At 45.2% G+C, this 20731-nt stretch overlaps 2 protein-coding genes across 10 annotated transcripts in view; one reads left to right on the forward strand and one right to left on the reverse strand.

The window, feature by feature from the left end:
• LOC135904033 (F-box only protein 9) overlaps positions 1-10844 on the forward strand; it is a 94821-nt gene extending 83977 nt beyond the window's left edge. For all 7 annotated transcript variants that reach the window (XM_065434609.2, XM_065434608.2, XM_065434610.2 and 4 more), the window contains 2 exons: positions 6960-7036; positions 10472-10844. In XM_065434609.2, coding sequence (XP_065290681.2) covers positions 6960-7036; positions 10472-10580 — 186 coding nt within the window. In that variant the 3' untranslated portion in view covers positions 10581-10844. The remainder of the gene's footprint in view (positions 1-6959; positions 7037-10471) is intronic.
• A 5912-nt stretch (positions 10845-16756) lies between these two features.
• Positions 16757-20731, reverse strand: part of fwd (phosphatidylinositol 4-kinase beta fwd) — a 166724-nt gene continuing 162749 nt past the window's right edge. For all 3 annotated transcript variants that reach the window (XM_065434612.2, XM_065434611.2, XM_065434613.2), the window contains one exon: positions 16757-20116. In XM_065434612.2, the coding sequence (XP_065290684.2) occupies positions 19808-20116 (309 nt within the window). In that variant the 3' untranslated portion in view covers positions 16757-19807. The remainder of the gene's footprint in view (positions 20117-20731) is intronic.

Below are 20731 nucleotides of genomic sequence, written 5' to 3' on the forward strand. Positions count from 1 at the left end.
GTCCATGCGTGATTCCCAATCATACTGACGTGGATATACAACGACCAGGCTACGAACAAGGTCTGCGATGGTATGCACTCCGCCCACTTCAGACCACGTGGAAAAGAGTCGCGTGACATCACGCAACTTTAGCCAGACCATGGTTAATTATCAAGAATGCTGACATGGATATCAAACAAACAGGAATATCAAAACCTATGGAATGGTGTACACGTAGTTGACATCAAATCACGTGGGAAAGAGTGTCACGTGACCTTGCTTATCTTTCGCTAGCCCATGCATGATTCCCAACCATACTGACATAGATATCAAACCATGGGTGTTAACATTTGTAGTAACCTATCATGACACCATCATGTGAGGCACATCGTCACCAAAGCTAACCGATCACTTGGGTACTTTCGAAGAAACTTCTATATGGCACCCCCGTCACTTAAAAAGCTTCTCTACACAACTTACATTCGTCCGTCACTTGAATACGCATAATCTATCTGGGATCCCGGTGGTACTACTCTGATAAACGAACTTGAAAGAGTGCAGAATTGTTCCGTTCACTTCATCTTAACCAATTATGACCGCACAGCCAGTGTTACCATGATGAAGTCACTACTTAACCTTCCAGAATTTACAATTCGGCGTAAAATAGCCTGGCTCACTCTTTTTCATAAAATTTACTATCACAACAATCATCTCCGCAATCAGTTCATTAAATCCCCTCCTCTCATTTCATCTAGAATTGACCACCTGCAAAAAGTTGATGTTCCTCGTTGTTGTATCGTGACGATGAACGGCGCGAACTCAGGAAACAATGAATGCACGTTTATTGCGGTTCATAGATTTATAGGGCCGTTGGGAGAGAAGGTAGGAGTTAACAGGGGAGAGGGTAAGGTAGCACGTTGCACTGAACCGGCTGCTGATAGCAGGCAAGTGTTGATACCAGATATGATACATCCCCCCCCCCTTTTAATGTTCGTCATTGGCCATCGGTAATTTGTTGAAAGCCCATGTTGTAGGCTAACCGCATGGGTGACCTTGTGGGTCGCGTGGACCGCCGTGGCAGTGGAGGCATCGGCGTCAGTGGAGGTTGTGCCGTCGCACCAGTGACTGCAGGATCCTGTGGCGATGATGGGGCATGCTGGGTTTCAGTTGGTTGGTTCTCAGGTGGTTGGTTCTCAGCGGAGTTGCTGTCATCCGATGAGCATGAAGCTAATCGCTCCCTGGTCACGAGCAAGTGCTGTCGGTTGCGCCGCAGAATGGTGTCATCGGCTTGAACTAGCTAGGACCGCGGTCCGGCCGGTCCGATCACCGGACCTTTTCTTGCCCATGAGGACCCTCTTATGCACACGACATCACCTTCTTCAAGAGGGGTGGCAAGTTCCGGCAGTAGTGTCGTGACTGCTTGTGCTTGCTGACCTGGGTGATCGGCTGCGGGCGGAAGTCCGGCAAGGGGGTGCGAAGGCTCCTTCCTTGAAGCAGCTCTCCAGGCGACCGGCCGTCTTCCAAAGGACTTGTTCTGTAATTTAATACGCCAAGCCAAAAATACTCATTTCCTTCGCTTGTCTTTTTAAGAACGCTTTTGATCACTTGTACGCCCTTTTCCGCAAGGCCATTGGAGAGCGGAAATTGTGGGCTAGATGTCACATGCTTAAAGTCATACAGTTTTGAAAAGCATGCAAACTCGCGGGAAGAAAATTGCGGTCCGTTATCGGTGCAAACTTCTGATGGTATGCCATATCTTGAAAACATTGCAATAAGTCTTTCGATAACAGTACACTCACTGAGATCGGGCAACTTCTTGACGTCTGGAAAGTTTGACATCGCGTCATAAGCGCACAAATAATACTTTCCTCCGTATTGAAATATATCAACACCAAGTCGCTGCCAGGCTTGGGTCGGTGTTGAACGAACCATTAATGGTTCTGCGGGCTGACTGTAAGTGTACTTTCTGCAGATTCCACATTTCTGGTTCCATGCTTCTATGTCAGAATTTATCCCGGGCCAGTAAACGAGTTGCCTAGCTCTTGCTTTGCTCTTAGCGATACCAAGATGTCCTGCATGAATCCGCTTTAATGTCTCAGCACGCATGCTCGTGGGAATTATCACTTTAGTGCCTTTCATGAGTATGCCGTTTACCAATGACAGCTCCGATGCAACAGCCTTTAGGCAACCTTCTATGGGCTTGCCTGTCGAAATGCGTTCTACAACAACCTGCAGATAAGGATCCGCCAAAGTCTCGCGCAGAAGGTGCGTCATTGTTCTTTCACTCACGGTTGTCGACAGTATCTTGATGGCGTGCACTTCAACGTCATCTGTGTCCACTTTGACGTCGCTCTCAGGGATCAGTGACCTTGACAACATATCGGCGAGGTCCATCTGTTTGCCTAAAATGTATGATAGTGTGTAGTTGTATTTTAGTAGTCGCAAAAAGAAACGCTGAACTCTGGGCGGCATGTCCCCAATTGCTTTTTTCGCGATATCCATTAGCGGCCGGTGATCACTTTCCAAGAGAACCGGACGGCCGTACACAAAGTGATGAAATTTCTCGCATCCATACACAAGAGCAAGTGCTTCTTTCTCGATTTGCGAATATCGCTGTTCAGTTTCCGTCAAGACTCGTGACGCATATGCCACTGGCCTGAAGGCGGCACCCTGACGCTGCAGCAGGGCTGAGCCTACGCCAGCTTGTGAGGCGTCTGATGTCACTTTTGTTTCTTTGGTTGGATCAAATATTGCCAGAAACGGTGCTTCGGTCAATGCTTTGCAAATTTCCTGCCAGTCCCTCTTGTGATTAGGTGTCCACTCAAAGAGCACGTCCTGCTTGATAAGGGACCGCAACGCATTTGTTCGCTGAGCTAGCGCTGGCAGGTATTTGCTGAAGTAGTTCATAACGCCAATCATTCTTTGCACTGCTTGTTTATCTTTCCGTTTTGGCATTTCAACAAGGCTCTTCACTAGAGCGGGGTTTGGTCTTATGCCTCTGCTGCTAATAATGTCGCCCAAGGATGCGATTTCTTCAACGGCGAACTGGCATTTTGCCACATTGAACGTTAAGCCTACCCCTTCAGCCGCGGATAGAACACTTCGTAGCCGTTCGTCATCTCTTCCCTAGTTGTGCCCCAAATGAGTACATCATCGACGTACACGCGCACACCTGGAAGTCCATCAAATATCTAATTCAGGGCTTTCTGGAACACTTCGCTGGCTGACGCAATGCCGCAGGAGCCGCAGAAAACGATAACGTCCAAAGGGCGTTGAAAACATGCAAATTTTAGATGACTCCTCATCTAACGAAATTTGATGGAACCCAGCTTTCGCGTCCAGACGTGAAAAAAATTTTGCACCTGTCAGCTCCGCTTCAATGTCCTCTCGACGAGGTATCTGATAATGTTCGCGCTTCAGGCTATCCTTAATTTACCTCGGGTCGAGACATGCTCTCAGCTGGCCATCTTTTTTACGCACGATAACTAATGGGCTTACCCAGTCGGTTGGGTTGCTCATTTTCCGTACGATGCCTTCTTGTTCCATTCTGTCCAATTCGGCACGCAGCGGCTGCTGAAGAGACAGGGGCACTCTTCGCGCCAGCCGGACGACAGGTACGGCGTCCTTGCGGAGTACTATTCTGTGTTTTCGCTGAAGACATCCAGTTCCTTTGAACAGTCCAGGAAACTGCTGGGCTACGTCCCCCGCTGTGGTCGTGACTGCCTCTACCACTCGTTGGATCAGGCCCAATCTCTCGCTTGTCTCGAGTCCCAGTATCGCTTAGTGGTTCTTTTTTACCACGAAAAAATCAGCGGCTATATCACAGTCTCCCGCTATTACTTTTGTTGCAACCTTGCCACAATGTTTGATGAGCCCACCGTTGTACGAGCGGAGTGTCGCGCCAGACGGCATCAATGCAGCAATGCGCAGCTTGCGGTACACTGACAAAGGTATGATGTTTGCTTGTGAGCCGGTGTCGACTTTGAACACAACTTCTCGGCCGCCAATGTTCACCTTGACCCGCCAGTTGCGATTGTTGTCGATGGTTCCAACAGCGACGTTTAGCACTTCGAAGTTGTCTTCATGCTGAATCTCGTTTACGCCTGTTGATCTGCAACAAAATGCAAAGTGGTTGAGCCCCTGGCATGCGTGGCATGTTTTCCCATATGCTGGGCAACGGCATGGGGCGTGTATTCGGCCGCAGCGAGTACATCTGTTGTTCAGTTGAGGGTGCTTCGGTACTTTTGGCGTTTGCCTGCTCGAACTAATCGCATCCACTGCAGTCTCGTACTTTCGCGCGTTCCAAACTTCGCTCTCATGGGCTGCAGTCTCTGCCGTCTTGCATATCGTGACAGCTTTTTCCAGCGTCAGCTTTTTGTCCCTTAGCATCTTCTCCCGAAGCTTGGGTGAGTTTGTGCCAAAAACGATTTGGTCACGCACCATGTCGTCGACCATGTTGCCGAAGTTGCAGTACCTGGCTTGTTTCTTCAGGTCCCGCAGAAACTGCTCGAAGGATTCCCCTTCAGCTTGTAGGCGTGTGCGAAAGATGTATCTTTCATGCACGTCGTTTTGCTGGTCGACGCAGTATGACTCAAACTTGGCGACCACCGTGTCATAGTCCTCTTTGCTTTCTCCCGCGGAAAAAGTAAAATTATTGAAGACTTCCAAAGCGTCTTCACCCGCCAAGCAGAGAAACTGTGCTGTTTTCACTGCGCTCGATCTTGGCTTTTCGGTGCACGACGTTGCTTGCCAAAATATTTCAAACTTTTGTTTGAAGATGCTCCAGCTCTTACCGCCGTCTCCGTTGATGCGCAGTCGCTCCGGTGGTCTGATGCTGTCCATTTTTGCGTTGTAGTTGCGATCGCCCTGCTGCTCACGGACGAGGGTGCCTATCCCACTTCTGACACCATGTATCGTGACGATGAACGGCGCGAACTCAGGAAACAATGAATGCACGTTTATTGCGGTTCATACATTTATAGGGCCGTGGGGAGAGAAGGTAGGAGTTAACAGGGGAGAGGGTAAGGGAGCACGTTGCAGTGAACCGGCTGCTGATAGCAGGCAAGTGTTGATACCCGATATGATACAGTTGTAGAACTGTAACCTATTCACATGCATTTTTACCTAGAACCACCTCCGAATGGAACCTGCTGCCACAAGCAGCTACAGCTATCACGGATACAACGTGCTTTAAGGATTTTTTGAATAACACGCTTAACATTGCTTAATTATTTGTATTGAATTTGTTCTCCTGTTTTTCGCTTATTGTTGTTTTAGTTGTAGATGTTCAAATTACTCTGCTTTATCGTGGATGCGACTGTTTCAGTTCATTTTTGTATTAAGTTTGATTGTTCATGCTTCTTATTGTGATTGTATCAACTGTTTTTCCAATTTTCATCTGTAATATGCCCCTCCCCTCTGTAATGTGCAAACCCTGAGGGTAAAATAAATAAATAAATAAAACGATCAGGCTTCGAAAAGGTCTGCTATGGTATGTACTTCGCATACTTCAGACTGCATGGAAAAGAGTCACATGACATCACGTAACTTTAGCGAGACCATGGGTAATTATGAACCATGCCAACATCGTTATTTAACAAACGGGAAAATCAAAAGCTATGCGATGGTGGACGTGTAGTTAACGTCAAGTCACATGGGAAAGGATGTCACGTTACCTCACGTATCTTTCGCTAGCCCATGCCTGATTCCCAACCATACTGACATAGATATTGTCGCGAGAGGAGAAGGCAAGCAGTTAGTTGCAAGCGAATGGCCGTTTACTGTCTGTTTCTGCAGCAGCTACCATGCACTCTTCTTCATCTTCAGTTTCTAGTGTAACTAGCGCGTGCCATTACCCCTCCCTCCAAAAAAGGACAAAAAGAACAGAGACTACTTCTCCATGCGACTAGACAAAAGGGAGCCCCCCCCCCCCCCCCAAAAGAAATGGGGAGATGTTAAATGCCACAAGGAGAAAATAAAATAAAGACAACGGACATGACGTCAGGGCCTACACCACAAAGTTTGTGGATGGGAGTCAGCGCTAGTTATGCGAGAAGCCGAGGATGGAGAAGTGTACACGGTAGCTGCTGCAGAAACTGACAGTAAATGGCTGTTCGCTTGGAACTGACTGCTTGCCTTTTCTTCCAAGTGCAATATTTCGATGATATATCACGCGGGAAAGGCATTTCTGTAGTCCCATGACAATGCTCTTCAAGAAAGCTCTTCAGTTATACATTCCGTCATTCTTTTGAACTGCTATAACACATCCGCAAATGCATCTTTAGTTTGAATTAAATTCACTGGCATTAGGATTAAAATATGTGGCGCACAGAATAGATTATTTAGCGCTGGGGTTAAATTGACTGGCACGTCGACTAAAATAGCTGGCACTTGGAATAAGTTCAGGGGGAAATTCTGTAGTACTATTTCAGAGAGCACAGCAATTCAGAAAGATAAATTTAAAGAACGAAAGGTAAGGAGGTGAACAAGACAGGATATATGGCTCGCACGAGCAGTTGCAAAAATAACTACAAATCTAATACAAGAGAGAAAGGGAGGTGATTTGGGCACAAGTACAGATTAACAAATACCAGGGTATCCGAATATCCGGCTATCCAGTTAGTAATAACTGAATAACCGATTACTCGGGTTATCCAGTTTTCAAATTCGAATAACCGGATAACCGGTTTTTCTGCAAAACCAGTTCGATGTCGCTGCACTAGTTGGAACCATAGCTTATGGGCACTTTCAGTCACCCTCTTGTCATATAACCACTTGTGAACTTTTATACCTTTGCTCTAAAGCTTTGCTCTATGCCTTTTATGACTCACATATACACTCCTTAGATTTGTGCCATGCAAGTGAGGCAGCATCACTTGCTTACTGTGGCCCACTGCTGTTGCGCGAGATGAATCATCAGACTTGAAGGAATGCTGGCTTTGATCGTTTTTATAAGGCTGCTGATCACGATTTTCATGCAGGAGCTGGAGCTGAGAAGCGTGCGAGGTCGTGCAAATGCACAGCTGGTGTGGAAGAGCTATGCCATCCACAGCTACTGGTTAGTCATACTTTCTGTGGCTTTGTTAACCCTACTTCCTGTTCTATGCAGTTAGGTATTCCCCAGACATGGAGCAAGAGCAAGCAATTTCTTCTTTCTAGAACATCTTGGACTACAGCACTGTTTAGCATTGCTTTGCTCAGGTTGTGCACAGAAGAGAGCAACAGCTTGTGAAAAAAATAAAAAGAAAGAAGACTCCCTTTCTTTAGCAAAACAGTAGTCTTGAAAAAACCGCATAAACCACCAAAGGTAGAGCATGTGAAAGTCCCTGTAGTTCCTATGAACCAATTGAATGTAAAATTTATTGTATTCTAAGAATTTGCAGGCAGGCCTCCCTCACAAAATGTGAGGATAATTTGGCATCCCAGATTGAGCCAGATGTGTCAGAGATATAGGTGTAGTAAAACCCTGTTGATTTGTTTTTCAAGAGACTGTGGGAAAAATTCACCGACGATTAAAATATTCCCTATCGTGAAATTTGAGCACAGCTCTCTATATGTGTTTTCATTTTGCGTGTCAATATTTTGTATTATGATAATATAGGTTTATATGAGGAAGAGAACGCTGCGAGTAGCACGCTTTGTTTTCATACAGATGACGCATGCTACCCCAGCGCCATATCGTAGCCATCGCTGGCGCACAGCCAACATGGCACTACACTTTTCTTCTGACGCATTCATTCCACCAATGATGAGAGCAGCCCTTCGTCGTGGGGAAATCGTGCAACCAGTGTCAGCGGTGACAATACCCAAGGGAGCGTCACATTCAGCCTTACTTGTAGCCGCTCGTCATCGCCCCTTGCAAGAGCAGTGATACATGTCATACACGCTGGTACCACAGACTGACCTCTGCAGACGAGCGTAGCTCCCCCCACCTAATGTCACCCTGGCCCCCCTCCCTCGGAAGTGCAGATGAGATCGCCCACGTGGCGGCGGATGCCGTGGCTGCCAGCAATTCAGCGAATGCACAGGCTGTTTCCCTCCGCTCCTTCTCCACTTTCCTCTTTTTTCATCTACCGCTGTGCTCTGTGTTCGCTTTTATCTTCAGTTCGTGCTCGTTCGCTCGGTTACGAGGTGTAATGCCGCTGATGCACGCCGACGCTCAACGCAAGAACTGGCGCTTAAGGGGACAGGGTAGGTCCTATTCTAGCCATGCATTTTAGGCTATGTTCGTGACCCTTTTTCTCATGATCTGCTGGGGTTAGAACAATAATCTTGGTGGCATTGTAATCAGCAATGTTAGGTAGTGTTACTGAACCAGGATTATTTGTTTTTAGAGATTAGATTTTTTGTTTTCATTTTTTTACTGGACCCACCAAATTTTAGAGCCAAAATCTGCAGTAAATGGCCTGTAAACAAAAATCCCCTACAAGAATATTTAAAATCTTAGTACAGTAGACTTTCTGTAATGTTTGCTGAATATCTGGAAAATTTTGTCGCCCTAGCGCTTGTAGTTTCTGAAAAAAAGGGTCAAATGCAGCAAAATTTGGTGTTTTGAGATAATTGGCTTTGAAGTGGAAGAAAGAGCTTTATTGCAATATAGGACTATAGAAACAAATTCTGGCGCATTTTTTCAATAGCCACCAGCCTGGTAGTCCTCTCCATCATCAACACTTCTTTTCTGAGCTAGCTGCCTAGTTTTCCCGGCCTCCTTAGTTACCAGTCGTGTAGCCCTCTCTGCAAAGTACACTCGCCGCCGGTCAACTTCGCGCAACCACTGGACTGTGAACCGTCCTGGAGAACCTCCGAATGACCTCAAAATGTCGGCTCGAGCAATGCTGCGGTCATTAAAAGTTAGCACAGCATCCATTGTCACTATTTTCAGCGTCTTGAGGCCAAGAAAGACATTGTTCGGAGCGCGCTCCCATACAACCTTGTTGAATGCCTCATTCGCGTTCTGAGTTTTTCCATGGAAACATTTCTGGAGAAGCTCAGGCTTTGAGAGCTGCTGAAACACCGGCGTTCCGTTCCGCCGAGCGCGAAAGCTTCGATGCAGACGCGCACGTGGTGGCCGTGGTGCCCACTCCTGGATTGTGTTGCAGGCAATTGGGGTCATTGGACATCGACTTATGCCGGTTTCCGTGGAAGAGACTTTTTTAAAGCACTTCTTTGGCTTCGTCATTGCATTACCGCTAAATAACCAGCAACAAAGTATAAATAAATTCGATTGTCCGCGAAAACACGCCAAAGCACACGCAAAACGCCCCGCGTTGTGAGTAATCCAGCTGCGTCTTGGGATTCATTTGGCTAAGTGAAATATGTTAGCTAGGTTTTCACTGTTGCCAAATGAGTGACAGCCATTCCGCTAAACGTGAAAAAAAATAGGCGGTGAAAAAAATGTTTTTTTTCAGTTTAGGAGAGGCAATGTTCCCGAGCATGTAGGAAAGGGGGCGTGGCTTGGTGCTGCCTAGGTTTCAAAAAATGTTGATTTTGAGGTAAATATTTCGCGTAGGTGCAAATGAAACACTGGGCCATGTTAAGGAAAGAATATAGATTTTAAATTACACAAAAACAAAAAGTCGATTTTTTTCGGAACATTTGCCTACCCTGTTCCCTTAAGAGCTGCGCTCTAAAAGAAAACGCAACAGTCCGAAAAATGTAACCATGAAGGACACATATTGCCACAGCAACGTCATAAACAGCTCCCAATGGCTGCCAGTACAGTTATTCGACATCTCAGCGCTCCTACTGCGACTGGGGATGGCGCATGCACACTTGTATAATTGAAGGCCACGTATGGTGTCTCGTGACAGTGGCCCCTTTAAACTCTTGGTGTGCTTCAATACATAACACAGCTGTATTGCAGGCGAAGCTGACTAAAGAGAACCGGCAATTATGCAGCACATAACCATTGCCTGCCCCAAAATAAATGTAGCCCTTTGCATGGCGGATCTAGCCCAGTATGGCCCAGTATGCGTGGTTCTCGCTAGGTTTTTACCAATGCACACGTCTTCCAGTGACTCACCAATTGCAATGTGCACATTTTCTCCTGATATGCTTGAGCAGAGCGCCTGGCCTCCCTTGTGCTTGTGCAACTTCAGTCACTTATCGTGAACTTTCGTCGCTTGCTGCAGTGTGCCTTATGCACTCTTAAATTTATGTGCACGCTGCGTTCAAAATCAATGCAAGATACGGGAACACTGCAGAACGGCGACGTATCAAAGGAGACATAATACATGGGAGTCAATGGGATTTAGGTGGGAACAACGAAAATGCAACGTATTGACCAGGAGAACACAACAGTGAGGAACGTATCTACAGGGTTTCACTGTACAAGGATGCTCTGTTGTGATGAGTTGATGAAGTACATGAACAGTAGAATTGCAGCATTATGTTTCAGATGCGTTGGGAAGCTTGTGACGTTTGCGTCACCATTGCATCTGCAGGTAATTTCTACGCATTTGATTGTTCCTCTCTCTCTCTCCTTCCATCCTAGGCTGGGCCAGGAGTCAGTGGCTACATTTGACTTGACAACCAATGCTTTTCCGCCATTGTGGTTTTCAAGAGTCAAGAGCTTTACTAATGTTGCAGAGTCCCCACTGTGATGACATACGAGCCCTGAAGGAGTGCAACATGTGCTTTGTTACAGTTCGGACATGTAGGCACGCACCCGTTTCTTGTGATGTTCTCTTTGTCAAAGTATGTTTGCCTCAGTCATTTTACAAATGTGGTGGGAGGATGTTTCTTTTTTTCCCCAAGGACTTGTAGACTGGGCGATAAGAATTGAGCCATATTAGTGTTACAAAGGGAATGTTGTGGGTATAATAAAAATTCTGTAATAAAGATTCTACTTGTCAGATGTTGGAAAACTTTTGTCTGCTAGCGTCTTACTACAAGCACTCCAAATATGAAGAGGTAGTCTTTTTAAGTGCAATGCCATGTTTAGATAGTATGAATTTCGTACACACAAATACTACAATCTCCACTCGTGCTTGGCCTGCATTCTATCCTTCACCTGAAAGTTGATGCAGTGGATATGGATCCACCATATCCCAGTGGCTATGGTGGATCCCTGCCAAGCTCTAGGTTGCAGGTTGGATTACGGTGTGTATTCCGATGAAGCTGGAATGCAAAAAACACTTGTGTACTATGCATTAGTGCACATATATAAGAGCACCAGGTGGTCAAAATTAATCTGGAGTGCCCCGCTACAGTGTTCCTCGTTATCAGATTGAGAGTTTTACACACAAAACGCAATCGTGTTTAAAGTTGATCGCCAAACTTCTGATGGTGCTGCCCTGACAGTGCAGGCTATTTCCTTTCACTGGTTAGTAATGCCCTGCTGCAGCATCGGCTGAAATGAGAGCAGTGGTGCATGTGGCTTCCTGTACATGCAGCAGAGCATAGAAATTGGTGATGCAACTTGGTGTTTGTCCATTCAATTTGCATGTTTTTTTTTTTAGGTGTTTAGCAGGACAGTGACAAGAACTTTATTGGAGTGTTCTGAGGAACTTTACTGGGGAGAGCCGAAGGCTCCGCTAATGAAGTAGGTGGCTCCGCCAACGAAGGGGGCAGGGAGGTGGCGACTCTCCGTGATGTCGCGGGCCCTCTGGACGGCCTGTTTTGCAGGAAGAAATTTTTTTGGAATGCAGGGCTTTTGGCAATCCTATGGTCATGTTACCTGATTTTTGCTGGCAAAACTACAGTTGTCACAAACATGCAGCTTACCCAAATCTTCTAAGTTTGAGCAGCGGCAGACATCAGGTTTTGCTAGAAACCATCTCTTGTGCTAGTTCAGATAAACACAGACTTAAAATGTGCTGTGAAGTGCATTGCTGCTCTAAACTATTTTATACAGCATTTTTCCACAGTGCAGAAATATGTTAACTAAGGTAGCAATGTATTTCACTTTAAATCTGGAGGACTTAATTCTCTCAAAACTGGTGCTCTGCACTTACAGCAAAGGTTATGATATGCCTTGAGTACTGGCAGGCTTTAATTATGCCATTACAAGATGCCCTCTAAGGATATTGATTAGCAATGTTAAAAAAGAAAGGTTGGTACCAGCCATGGTTGCTGCTGAGCACGAGGTCATGGGATTGAATCCCGGCCATGGCAGCCACAGTTCTATGGGGGCAAAATGCGAAAACACCCATGTACTTAGATTTAGGTGCACATTAAAGAACCCCAGGTTACAGACACTGCACCCAGGTGGTCGAAATTTCCGGAGCCCTTCACTACGGCGTGCCTCATAATCAGAAAGCGGTTTAGGCACGTAAAACCCCATAATTAACAAAAAATAATAATGTTGGCAATTACTGCACAAATCCTGTTCTCTCACTGCTATGAAGCGTGGCCAGCAAAAATAAATTTTATTTGTGTGGATTCAATAATTGGAGACAGTCGTCGCAGAAACGCATTACAAAGTCAAACCTCAATGTAGTGAACACAAATGTAATGAAGTGGTAAAATCTGATTGGCGATTTTTTATTTCAGTAAAGTATTATTAGGGTCCTTCTATATTTTTTTGGTGGTTAAGAATTCGCATCTATGGGAGCACTCCACATGGCACAAGTAGAGCAGACACCCGACAGATGCCACATGTACTCTGCGCACATGCCGACCTTTCAGGCTGTCTGCACTAAGTTGACATTTCCAAATTCCCCCGAGTTTTCCAGGTTTCTCCCGAGTGATACAGAACTTTGCTTTATGTCAAGATGGTAAAGGTAACATCAGGTAACATGGCTGACACCATGTTACCTGATGCTGTCACTCTCTAGTAAGCATGTGAAAAAAAGACTCTGTTTACCAGCAAGGAATAGTGTTTATCTTATTCAAAAAGAAAACGAAAGGGAGGGGTAAGTAAAATGCACAGTAAATAAAATATCTTTGAAAAAAAATCGTAAAACCCACTGCAAATTGAGTTGAACATTTTCAAATACGAATAAAAAGGAGTTGCATACAGAAGCAAATATTTTCAAATATGAGCTATTTCTGTCAACCGATAGTAAGCTCATTGGTATCGGGCCTGAACTTTGTCACATGCGAGATTCTCTCTCAACAGCTGGGGATTCAACCTCAACTGTCCTGACATATACTCTTAGTTGCCGCACAACGCCTCAGTGTTGTGTTTGACTGCTTTAAAGTTTATTTTGGTTTGTATGAGGGACACCTGCATCTCGGCATCAGCCAACACTGTTTTTTGAGCTCAATGAATAGGTCCTTTCTGTTCTCGTTGTCCTTCTGCCGTGCATTTGTGCCACAGACCATTTGAAGCATATTCTTGGCCAGTTGTGCAAATAATGTCCGATTTTTCTGACTCCCTAGGGGCCGCGAGAATGTTCGAAAGTTCGGGCAGTTCGAAAAACTGGATGCATGTCTTTTACTGCCTTTAAAAGCTCAAGTTGGCACAGCACATCCAAAAAGCTCTGAAGACCTACGAGTACACTTATTAGCCACATCAGTGTTCGTACTGTGGCAGGACATGGAGGGTGCACACATATGTAATTAAGGAATACCTACAGCATCTTGTTACAATTGCCCCTACCCACGCTTATGCTTCACCGCTTAACATTGCTGTATTAAAGGGACACTAAAGTGAAAAATGATTTCTGCTGCATCAGTAAATTACCGTTCAACACCAAAAACACCACTCTTACAACGATAAGACATCTGGTAAGCCAGAAAAAGTGCAAGAATGAAATACGGGTGGCGACGCCTACTTAAGTTCCCGCACTTGGGGGCTATGACGTCTTGGATTTTGATGGCATCTTCTAGGGCCTACTAATTATATATAGCGGTAGAGATTGACTACATTGTGTTTTAAAGGAACCAAATATTAAACATGTCAAGTTTCGGTAACTTTTACTCAGCCAACGCGGCCCAAATGCGAAAACATACTTTGGAATCCCCGACGTCACGCTGACCTACCGGCGCTGGGGTTTCGGCGCGAAATTCAAATACCGATACTTGGACCTTTATTTTCTCATCTAATAATCAAACTACCTTTTTTAATGACTACCTGCAGGATTTTCAAACAATGCTTCATTAGTCTAAACTGATTTATTGTTTTGCTTTAGTGTCCCTTTAAGACGAAGCTGACTTTCGGGGACCGGCATAATGCAATGCGGCGTGCTTTCCGAGCTTTAAAGCTAATCGCGAAGACCACAAAGGTGGAGTCGGGTGCCATTGCTGATAGTGGCAAATTATTTGAATGAAAAACACGGCACCGAATGGCAAGAAGCTTAACAGCGGACATCGAAGCAGCTAACCCTAGCGTTGCTGCGGTTGCCAGCGGATCTGCGTGCGAGAGCGCTGGTTTGAGGCAGCGAGATAGTCAAAATGGCGATGGTGGTGGCTTTGATTAATACTGTTTTGGACCTGCAGTCGTGGCAAAAAGTCCTGAAAATTGGAAGGTTGAAGGGTTCTTTCGTCCGAAATTTCAGATGTTCTCGACATTGACTCCATGGGGGTACGTGGTGGTGCCGTGAAGCTGTGCATCCAGAAAGTCTGTTGTTGACTGTATGTACGCTGGCAACTCCTCCAGCCGATGACATGGCACCAAAGACGATTCGTTATGATTCCTTTCTCTTACTCAGGCCACCATTACCGCTACTTTCGTTTCCTTTCAATAAAGTTGCAGCCGATTTTCCCCAATAGAAACACAATTCCTCCAAGTTCTTCCTCAGTATTTCGCCTATTCAAAATTCCCGAGAATTTCCAATCTTCTCGGTTGGTAGACACCCTACTTTTGTGCAATGGTTGACTACAGTTATTGTGCCAACGTTGTTGGCACAAAGTGCACTTTTCCACTTTGTTTCTTGTTTTCTCTACATCTCTCCTGGAATGGTGACAGCGACCAAGCCTAATAATTGTTCTGTACCTACCTGTTGGTCTGGCTGCAAAGGCGCTGAACAAAAGGTATTGACGCGTGGCTACAAGAGAAGTGGAAGCGAGACATATTGTGGCAAGAGACGCTTGGCTTCACATCTATTTTAAATATATTTGCGTGTGTGAAAAACATTTTGATGCCAAGGTCATCACTCGTGAATGTGTGTGCACTGTGAAATGGAAATGCTGTGTGCCTGCAACACGAGTGACCTAAGCTCAAAAAAGATGCTAGTTCCAAAATGCAAACAGCATCTTCTAAAGCAAATTGGTTTCTTTGCCTGTTCTTGTGGTTGGCAGTCGGTGGTGGACTTGCCGCCGATACAAAGGGCGCATGTTCGAGTGGCCGAGCTGCAGATGACCGAGTTGCGCAGGCTAGCTCAAGACACGTGCTGTTGCACCTGTTCTTTGAGCCGCCTGGAAGTTTAGGTGCTAAAGTGGAATGGTCGGGTAGACCGGGCCGCTCCTCCCCTCCCAGTACCCTGTGGTGGCCTCTGGGAGAGGAGGATGGCAGTCACCTTCCACGAGGGTGCTCGTGCAGTTGGAGATGACACACATACGATACCCATCTATCTATACGACTACTACAGATGTGCAGGTCAACGGCTTTGTTCTCTAGCAACTTACATAACGAAACAAGCTCTACCTAAATATCCTGTAACAAATACATGCCAACAAGCTAATCATTCCTTTAAGAAAGTGAATAGCTCACTAGAAGGATTTAGATATTCACTGACAATTATCGTCGATGGTTTCTGCACAATTTCTTCTCTTACTCAACAATCGGCAGACATTTATGCTTTTTATTCAATGTGGCAGATGTTAAAATGTTGAATTTTCGCAAATAACTGATGAGCTTTGCCTTCCAAAGCATATTCATAATTTTCTTAAATTAAGCACCGATTCACTTATCTGGTGGCAAAGCCTGAAATTATACATACCATCCTTTTGACACTGGCTGTACAATGTCCTCGTGTTGAGGAGCCTGCACAATGGCTAGAATTTGGGCATGTATATAGGGTGTCCCAGTTAGGTGTTAAAAGAAAAAAATATTTTAAAACATACGGTGCAAGATACAATTATAAGACCGATGGTGTTCAGTAGTCAGACCTACAATGACCTAGCACCATAGGTTTTATAATCGCATCTTGCACTGTGTATTTGTATTATAATTCTTTTTGAACAGCTTGGCTGGTATTAGCTGGGACACACGGTATGTAGTACAACCGTGAGCAAAAGTATAAGGTCCAGGGACTGCATGATAAAACTCATTTTCTCCTCTGTCTGTGAATGCAACTTGAAATTGAAGACTACAGTCCAAACTTGGCATTATGAATTTTCTAGTGCACTTGTTAGTTTCCATTTATTCGTGTTAATTACAAACAAATTAATTTTTTCGCCAACACTGTGGTCCGTATACTTTTGCTCGGAGATGTACGCGCATTCACACCACTGGGGAAATGTGGTGTTGGCTAGCTGAGGCATTGGGCGAGCAATGCTAGTAAATGTGTTGTTCATGAATTGTGACCTCGGTCTGTCTGCTTCGCTGTTCAAATGGGCAACAGCAGCTCTGTGCCCACGTGGGCCAACCCTTTCACACAGGGCAAGGTCTTGCAGCTGTGCATTGCCAAGTCTACTTCGGCATGCTGAAAGCCATGGTTTCTAGGTGGAAACTCCAGAGTACTTCACATTCAATGGGACTGTTATTCCAACAGTGATTTTTTTTTTTTGTCAGCAATAGAAATGAGGGCAGGACAAAGATGTGTGCAAACAGATTTCAATAACTTCCAGTCGGAAAGCATCACAATATGTAGCTAGGGAGTCCATGCTCTTGGCACATTGTAATAGTAAACACTCTCTGCAGCACATTTGAATGAAGCACCAGACTGAATGATTAGAAAAGAAAATGAATTTAATTTTCATTATATTACAGCACACTAAATCATTAGACCTCATTTTGCATCCAGGAAAGTAACGTCAATGATGGAGTTTAAGAAAACCCTTTCCAGGTTACTCATTTTTTCATCGCCAACTTTTGATGACGAAGGATTGCACATGCAGCTTGGCTCAATGTTATGGTTCCCAAAGCAAGCACAAAAGTGCCTCAAAGCCAGGCATGCGCCTTGGAGAAAGAAAAAGCAGAAAAGGGTTGTCATGTAAATGAAAACTTGCTGCGACTCGGGATTAATGCCTTCCCCTATACAGCAGAATCAAAAGAATGCACCATACAAGCGAACCATTAGCTCAAATATCTAGCACAGTATTTACACATTAGTACAAAGAAAAGCCTGGAAAAATAGCCTTCATAGTATTTACAACAGCTCGTGGACTGCCTCCAGTTCGTGGACAGACAGCGATGCACAAGTCTTCACGCTTCCATCAACACAGTGCGGTTACCCTGGACCTGATGCACGTTGCATGCCATTAATGTCGAAGAACTCTCTCAACACCATTTCTGTAAGCAACTGACATGCTTGCATACTTATGGCGCAGCAGGATGACACAACAGAATATCTTGAGAAAGGGAACACTGAATGTAACATGAACTGTTTTCTGCGCTAGAGAGCTAAAAAGAAAACAACAGAAAAAGGAGAACTGAGGACATATGTACACAGCTACTGCAAGGCCTGGCCAGAAAAAATGTATGTGCGAGCAAAGACGCATCACATGTCTGGTTGACTTAAGTATGGCACACTAAGCCAGGTGGCCTAATTAAAAAAGAGGATTGGAATGCAGATGCAAGATCCATGCACTAAGACAAAGGTTTTCTGGCACTAGACAGAGAGGATCGTCCCCACACCCTGAAAGCACCACATTAAAATATATTCCAACTGGAACCTCGCACTTCCACGAAAATGATCAACAAGTATCTTAAGTGGAGCTTTACATGTTCCAATCGCAGCTTCAATTGGTTGATTAAGAGAACTCTGGCAGAGCTTCAACATTCGTGTAAGCTGTATCACGATAATAAAGTATTGTAGTGATCACTATCACCATTGGAGCCCACTTCAGCTTGCAAGAAAGTTCTGTTGTTATCCTACACGACATTTGTAACACTGGCAGAGCACTATGGAATGACTGGTTGAAGATGTTCCAAGTGTGTCTGACACTAGTGCATATCTCAACAAGAATGCGTTAGTGCTGAATGTGATATTCTTATGCAGACAAGCATTTTAACAGCTAGCACCATGAAGGCAGCAATATCGACCTTGCTCGCTACCAAGCCCGACTTCTAGGCACACTTTAAACATAATAATATACACGCTTGAACTGAAGGCGCAGAGATACCGTCTTTGCCTGCTGCATGTTTGCTTTGCAATCACTCCGACCTATTGAGCAATCCTTTGGGTGAAAGGCTACCTTTTTGATGCCATGCTGAACAATGTATAAGCATAGCCGGACGAGTGTTTACAGTTGACAATGAGCTACAGTCAGAGTGATAGTCTGGGGATTGCATGAGCCACAACTGAACAATACAAGTCTTTTTTCACCTCGACATGCCTAGTCTTGGGGTTAAATGCATATGCCTGTCAAAGAAGCAAGTCTGGACGGCCCACAGGGTTTCCACTCGTAAGACACATGGGTTGTTGTAACATGACTCTGCATAAAATGTACATTAAAATTACTAGCTGCATTTACAAGGCAGTGCACACCAGTCTGCACCATTTCACCAGCCACATTTCCAAGCTCTGCTGCTGCTGCTCAGATTTGTGAACTGGCAACTGTGCAAATAAGGCCGTCAGGCTTCCCATGCATATGCAAGCACAAGCATGTTAGTTTTTGCAAAAATAAAAATAAAGAAGACAAAAAAGAAAGAAAAAGAAGAAAGCTTGCAATGCCCTGACGTGAAATAAACACTCTGTTGATGCAGCCTAGACGAAACGCAAAGTGATTTGTTCATAACATATGGTACAAAAGGAGGCATTTTGCAAACTAGAAGGCTGCACAGTTGCTGCACTGTTAACTATGCCTTGGAGTTAATATGCACAGAAACGTATTATAAAGCGCTCACTGAAAACGACATAACCACTGCATAACACACACTCCGCAAAGCTATCTGGCTCAGCCATGCAGACTGTCTGCAACATGAGGTACTTCACCATCCATACATGCAAAACTGTTCACACAATGCAAGTTAAAGGACAAAACATTTTACTCTTTGTTATCAGCATGATGAAGCAGCTGTTCACCTAAGGTGTCTTAACAACAGAATATTATGTACAAAGAACAGTGTGTGGAGAAAATGTCACACCGAGTCTGCCATGGTGCAGATAAAATGATGAAGGGACATCGGATTGTTCCTGCACTAAAAGAGTTTGGCATGAGAAACGGTTGGTGTCAACAAGGGATGCACAGAAAATGAAATCATTCTGCACGCTTGAGTGCTATATACAAGAGGGAGAGACTTGCCAAGCCTTCGTTGGCCTACTTGCATTGCTGGTAACAGGCCCTACTTGCAGCTTTTATGAAGAAGCTGTTGCAATGCTGTGAAATACGAAAGCAAGTCAGATGAAGTCATGCCAGGAATTTGGCTAGAGTTGCTGCTGGCCACAGCCTTGACAAGCTGTTCATACTTGGCAGTGACTTGTACAAGTTCACTCAAAAGCAGACGCCCTTCATGGTTTTCCACCAAAGGGGGATCCTGTTCTAGGCATGACGGATTGTTACGGGCAAGCTCCAGCCTACCCTCAATAAACCAAGTAACACAACTGTGAAAGAGTTGGTCTTTCAGAAATACCCACCCACATGCACAATGGTCTCCTTCCTGTTGTAGTATGCCAACACCCTAGTGGGCTAGCACAAGGATGTCAACAGTGTTTTGCGTTGGTATTGGTGCACACCTGGGGTCCCATCTAGTTGAGCATGCAAGGAAGAACTAAATCCAGACACCTCCAGCCACCAAGCAGAACTCGGTGCGGAGGGCCGACGGTCAAGGAAAGCCAGCCTAGAGAATGCCATTTGTGAAGTACTGGAAGTTGTCATACAGACGTGTCGTGAGCGAGTGCATACTGCTTTCGACAAGCGAGTCAACAAGCATCTGCAGCCTCTCGTCGGTGCAGCCCATGTGGAAACGTTCACGAAGAGCGCGCACAGCACTGGCCCCATGCCACTGGAAGCAGGGCAGCCGGGCATTGGACTGCAGGATCTCCACCAGGGTGATTATGCGCTCGTGGTGCTTGCGTGCCGCCACCAGCCCTTGCAGAATCAGCACCTTGAAGTAGTTGAACATGTTCGAGTCCAGGCCGCCCATCACCTGTACGATAGCAGTGGTTGATCAGTGCCTGTAACCTCTTCTGTGCATGAGTGCACTGAAAAAACTTTCACTATTCCACATCACTATGCTCACTGAAAAGATGCACATGTCAGAAAAGTGAAAGGAAGAAACTTGATCTACTCAACAGCAGCAGCATGAAACTGGAGAAGAAACTGATGTGGGCACCTCGCAAAAGAACGCTTTTGCAAGGCATCTGCTAGATCTTCAGTTTTTACTTCAACTGCATAGCTTACTGGGAATACTTTCCAGCTCCTTGCTACTTGAGTGTATGACATAAAACTTCCTCCACAGAACTTGTCCTGCACCTATGTATTAGTTTCTCAAACTGCAACAACAAAACCATGAGAAATATGCGTACGTATATCTGCCCTGTTCACCACCATAGGAATGGAGAAAGTTGGCCTCTTTGTTAAGCGACAGGAAGAGTAGGGCAAGTCGTTCAATACGCAGGGCAGATAAACGGTGGCCTGTTAAAGTAACTAGTGCCAAAGGAGAGGAAATGCAGTCGAGGATGGCAGAGATTGTGGTGGTGTGACGAAATGAGCAAATGTGGGGCCACGGAAGAGATCGCTGGGACAGGCCTTCTTCCTGCAG

This window comes from Dermacentor albipictus, chromosome 5 (assembly GCF_038994185.2).
Source record: "Dermacentor albipictus isolate Rhodes 1998 colony chromosome 5, USDA_Dalb.pri_finalv2, whole genome shotgun sequence".
NCBI lineage: Eukaryota > Metazoa > Arthropoda > Arachnida > Ixodida > Ixodidae > Dermacentor > Dermacentor albipictus.